The sequence below is a fragment of the Schistocerca gregaria genome, chromosome 7 (assembly GCF_023897955.1).
Source record: "Schistocerca gregaria isolate iqSchGreg1 chromosome 7, iqSchGreg1.2, whole genome shotgun sequence".
Taxonomy (NCBI): Eukaryota; Metazoa; Arthropoda; class Insecta; order Orthoptera; family Acrididae; genus Schistocerca; species Schistocerca gregaria.
The window spans coordinates 74,898,517-74,904,516 of NC_064926.1; the positions used below are offsets into that span (position 1 = coordinate 74,898,517).

At 46.5% G+C, this 6,000-nt stretch overlaps 1 protein-coding gene across 1 annotated transcript in view; it reads left to right on the forward strand.

Annotated features, from left to right (window-relative positions):
- The window catches only part of LOC126282290 (dipeptidase 1-like), a 240,283-nt gene extending 234,542 nt beyond the window's left edge, over window positions 1-5,741 (forward strand). The window contains exon 10 of the mRNA XM_049981942.1: window positions 5,589-5,741. Within this exon, the coding sequence (XP_049837899.1) occupies window positions 5,589-5,741 (153 nt within the window). The remainder of the gene's footprint in view (window positions 1-5,588) is intronic.
- Window positions 5,742-6,000: the final 259 nt, after the last annotated feature.

Consider the following 6,000-nt stretch of genomic DNA (forward strand, 5'->3'; position numbering starts at 1 on the left):
CCAACAGACCTGCAGACAAGTTGGTTGCAGGTCTTCAACTTGTCTCCTAACCAACGCACGGCCATCTCTGGCACCGAGGCATAACCAGCTTGCATCGTAAAATATAACACACGTCCACGCTGCCCTCCAATGCGTTTTCCCTTGACACCACTGAAATCACAAATCGTGATGGTTTAGAGTCTGTGGAATTCACACTGCAGAGGATCTGACTCGGAGCTGTCCTTGAAGTAACCGCTTTGTAACAATTCGTTTTGTCACTCTGACGCCAACTGCTGCTGAAATTAATGCAGTACGACAGCCGTACGCCGAACACGATGGTCTTCTCTCTCGGCGGTGCCATTTGACCGTCCGGAGTTTGGTCTCCCTGCGACTGAAAATTCTCTTGACCACCGCTGCCAGCAATCACGTACAGTGACTAAAATCCTGCCAAGTCTTCCTGCAGCATAGCAGAAGGAACATCCAGCTTCTCGTAGTCCTATTACACAACCTCATTAAAAGTCAGTGAAGTGTTGATAATGGCTTCTTTGTCGACGGCCTTAAATGCGTTCTTGACTGACATCAGCTCACCACGTCCAATCTCAATAGTAACTAACGCTCATGAGTGTTGCAGAGTGTATTTAAAGCAAACCTGATTTGCATCCTTGCAGCGGGGCTGCTAGCGCCAGTCTAATACGTCTGGCGCGAAATTTGAATAGACCTCAGATGTAGAAACACGCTTACGAACTTTCGTTTGTGGCGCACAACTTCTTCTTGATGCTGTGATTTTCGTTAAGAACGCAGCATTAGCACTGATAATCAGACGTAAAGCGCCAGACGAGAACTCTGATTTACTCCATAGTTAACTGCATCTGCTGATCAGTTACACTTCCATAAATTCGCCAACCTCTGCATTTCTTGAGGCCGCTTTCTTGTTGACCTCACCTCCTGTGGTGGTGCTGAATTTGCCACATCATGCACACTAATCCGAAACACCGGCTTGCTCTTCAATTAATCGAACCTCGCATTTTTTTTATTTGGTTCATCGGTCTCCTATGACGTTCTATGACTTTTCTGTACCAACCTCAAAATGTCAGAGTAGCACTTACACCATAGATCGTCAAGTACATACTGGATGTGTTCCAGTCTATCTTTCCCTACACTTTTTACCCTCTACAAGTCTATGAAGTGCCATGAATTTCCTGCTGGATATCACCCTGTCCCTTCTTCTTATCAGTGTTTTCTGTTTGTTCCTTTCTCTCCGAATCTTCGTATAACTTTCGCATTTCCCATGTTATGAGTGAACCTAATTTCCAACATCCTTCTATAGCACCACTTCCAAAACATTTAGATTCTCTCCTTTTCCGGCTTTTCTACCATACAGTGCTTTGCTCCGGACGTACATTGTCAGTACATTCTCCCTCGGATTAAGGGCGGTATTTGTTACTAGCAGACTTCTCTTGGCTTACAATGCCATCTTTGCCTCTGTTAATCTGTTCCTTATGTTCTCCTTGCTTGGTTCGTCATGTGTTACTTCACTTCCAACGTAGCAGAATTATTTTCGTCTTTCGATTTATTCGCAGTCTATATTCTGTTGTAAGTAGACTGTTCATTAAATTCAACACCTGTTCTATTGTTTCTTTCACTGAGGTTATCAATATCATATGTGATTCTTATCATTGATATGCTTTCACTCTGAATTTTATTCCGACTCTTCAACCTATGTTTCAATCGCGTCATCGCGTCTCTCAACCAGAGACCGCACAGTAGAGGCGAAAGTAAATTAAGCACTCCAAGTAGGACAGATGTCATATAAAGTAAAAATGATAGATATTGGGAGAAGATACCAATCCTTGAGAAGGCAACCGAATGAATAAAATGTCGAAGTGTGTGACTGGACACATACAGGTCACGAGATTGAGTACCTGTTCAATCGCGAAAATATTTCAGTCTCGCTGTACCCAGATTTCACGTGCTTTCGGATTTCATATTAGACTACAAGCCCCGTTTCCCTGAAAGGAAACTTTGGTACCTTATGGGCACGTACGTCGCAGAAGTGGCGTCCAATTGAAAGAACTGGTTTATGCCATTGAGCGACACTAGATTAATATTACATAATACTCTACTGGACATTAAAATTGCTACACCAAGAAGAAATGCAGATGATAAACGGGCATTCATTTGACAAATATATTATACTGGAACTGACATGGGATCACATTTTCACGCAATTTGGGTGCATAGATCCTGAGAAATCGGTACGCAGAACAACCACCTCTGGCCGCAATAACGACCTTGATACGCCTGGGCATTGAGTCAAACAGAGCTTGGATGGCGTGTACAGGTACAACTGCCCATACAGCTTCAACACGATACCACAGTTGATCGAGAGTAGTGACTGGCGTATTGTGATACGCCAGTTGCTCGGCCACCATTGACAAGACGTTTTCAATTGGTGAGAGATCTGGACAATGTCCTGGCCAGGGCAGCAGTCGAACATTTTCTGTATCCAGAAAGGACCGTACAAGACCTGCAATATGCGGTCGTGCATTATGCTGCTGAAATGTACGGTTTCACAGGGATCGAATGAAGGGTAGAGTCACGGGTCGTAACACATCTGAAATGTAACGTCCACTGTTCAAAGTTTCGTCAATGCGAACAAGAAGTCACCGACAGGCGTAACCAATGGCACCCCATACCATGACGCCGGGTGATACGCCATATGGCTTTGATGAATACAAGGTTCCAATTGAGTTCACCGCGATGTCGCCAAACATTGATGAGACCATAATGATGCTGTAAACAGAACCTGGATTCATCAGAAAAAATGTCGTTTTGCCATTCGTGCACCCAGGTTCGTCGTCGAGTACACCATCGCAGACGCTCCTGTCTGTCAAGGGTAACTGCAGCATGGTCTCTGAGCTGATAGTCCATGCTGCTGCAAACGTCGTAGAACTGTTCGTGCAGATGGTTGTTGTCTTGCAAACGTCCCCATCTGTTAATTCAGGGATCGAGACGTGGCTGCACGATCCGTTACAGCCATGCGGATAAGATGCCTGTCATCTCGACTGCTAGTGATACGAGGCCGTTGAGATCCATCAATGCGTTCCGTATTACCCTCCTGAAGCCACCGATTCCATATTCTGTTAACAATCATTGGATCTCGACCAACGCAAACAGCAAGATCGCCATACGATAAACCTCAATCGCGATAGGCTACAATCCGACCTTTATCAAAGTCGGAAACTTGATGGTACGCATTTCTCCACCTTACATGAGGCATCACAACAACGTTTCACCAGGGAACGCCGGCCAACTACTGTTTGTGTATGAGAAATCGGTTGGAAACTTTCCTCATGTCAACACGTTGTAGGTGTCGCCACTGGCGCCAACCTTGTGTGAATGCTCTGAAACGCTAATCATTTTCATATCACAGCATCTTCTTCCTGTCAGTTAAATTTCACGGCTGTAGCGCATCATCTTCGTAGTGTAGCAATTTATATGGCCAGTAATATATTTAAATGTAAATTAAGCACTCAAAGTAGGACAGAGGTCGTATAAAGTAAAAATGCTAGATTTAGGGAGAAGATACCAATCTTTGACAAGGAAACAGAATAAATAAAATGTTGAAGTGTGTGACTGGACACATGCAGGTCACGAAATCGAGTCCCTGTTCAATCAGGAAAATTTTTCAGTCTCACTGTACCCAGCTTTGACGTGCTTTCGGATTCCATATTAGACTACAAGCGCCGTTTCCCTGAAAGGATAACTTTGGTATCTTATGGACACGTAAGTCGCAGAAGTGGCGTCCAATTAAAAGAACTGGTGTAGGCCGTTGAGCGACACTAGATTAATATTGTATAATAGTAGCGAAACAGGACGTCCCAGTCTCGCACCATATTTAGACCACACTTCGTTCTTGGTTTTCTCTTCATATTGGATCCTCTTGGTTCTTGTACATGCTGTATACACTAAAGTGAAAAATGTTGTAGGGCAACTCTAAGACACCACCAAGTGGCATGGACTCAACAAGTCATTGGAAGTCCCGTGCACAAATTCTGAGCAATACCGCCTCTACAGCGGCCCATAATTGCACGAGTGTTGCCGGTGTAGGATGTTCTGCATGAGGTAACCTCTCGATTATGTCCCATAAACATTCGTTGAGATTCACTTCGGGCGATCTTTGTGGCCAAGTCATTTGCTCGACTTGTCCAGAATGTTCCTCATGCGCTCTGCCTTACGTTCCGTATCTGCCTTCCTTCCCCCACACGGCTCCTGTATGAACTCATCCCCTTCCCCCACCTCCTCCTGTTCCTCCAACATCTCTGCATCCTTTACATTGTCTGCAGGCTTGATCCCCCCCACCCTCTGGTTTCCTCCTTCCTCTCCACCCCCCACCCATAGCCGCGCCTCTATCACTGTATCCCTCCCTCTCTCCACCTCCACAACCTACATCTCCTTCATCAGGGCAGTTTCCAACACCTCCCCCTCCCAGATGACGAACTTCGCCATGACATCTACCCATCCTTCCAACTATAACTTGGCCTTGTCCCCCACCTCCCCAGGGCCCCCTTTTTCCTCTCCCCTCCTTCTCCCAAAGCAGACTTTCCTCCTCCTCCCCCCCTCTGAGACCCTGCACCCCATCCTTGCCTCTTTCCCTCCCACATCCCTCCCTACCTGGCCCTCTTCAGCGCCCCCCCCCCCCACCCATCTCCCCCATCTCTTCCCCTCCCTCCCTCCTTCCTTCCGGTCTCCCTCATCTCCTTGCGCCTGGCAGATCCTCTGTTTTGATCATCATCAGTGTGCCACGCCAGTATTGTGTTTAGTGCTGTTTCTCCTGTGTGTCAAGGTGTGATTTTAATTGTGTACTGCCTTGAGGATCGCCGTCAGTGTTTGTTATGTGCTACGCCATCTGTCGATACTTTTTATGCTCCAGTCATACTGTGCCTTGTGTTCTTTTAACTGTTGCAGTGTGTGAGTTTTTGCGTGAGCTACCTTTAAACCGTTTTTATCCCCATTTTACAGTCGCCCTTTTTTTTGTCTATTGCCTTCCATGGTGTTCCCCCTTTCTTATATCTATGTTCATCATATTCTCTCCTTTGTATATTTTTCACTGTCTTCTATTGTTTGTTCTGTGTCTTTCGGCTGCAAAGCAGCGCATATGCTGCTGCCAGCCCGCCCCGATGGGGAACTGAAATACAATAAAGAAAAAAAAGAAAAAGAACCTTTCCGTCAGTCTGCGACGGCTCACCTGAAGATGACTGGCAGGTGCCCAGTCGAAATATCGTGCGAAGTATTGAACGACGACCGGCTGCAAGCCCGAAATTTGTTTGAACAGTCAATTCGCCGGGAAAATTTTAAAATTCACATTTTGCAACACTGAAGTTTTTGGAACGCTTTTTCCATGTCGACAAACACTACCAACTATTCTTGATTTTTTTTCGCAAGTGTTGCTTGCATTATGAATCGTAACGTGAGAACTATCTCTTTTGTGCTCTTACTTTCCAGAAAGCCAAACTGATAGTCTTCTAGCAGAGTGTCACTTATGGTTAATCGAACAAAGATTCCGTGTAATGTGGTCAGAGTAACCGTACCGGTTTGTGTGCACACAGGTTCGCGACCAGATGGCGGCATCGGGCGTGCAGCCGCTGGACGAGCGCATCCCCGAAGAGGACGTGCGAGGCAGGACGTACTGCCGCATGCCCGACGCCGCCCCCACCGGCTGCGAGTTGCGTCGCGGCGCTCGGGAACTGCCGTACGGCTAGGGGCCGGCGGCAAGCCGTCGCGGCTCCGGCCGACCGAGGACGGCATACTGCGTGAAATGGGCACAATGAAACTGGACCGGAAAATATTTCACGCGCTTTAAGACATGCAATCGAGCCGACATCATCCACACCTGTCGTGGATGGTAAACTGGCATGTCATCTCTGAAGGCCACGAAATACTCTCCAACAGAAAAAAGGTTATAAACAACGCACCAAGAAATAACTATCCCAGTGGGACGGAAATCAGTGGGTGTAATGT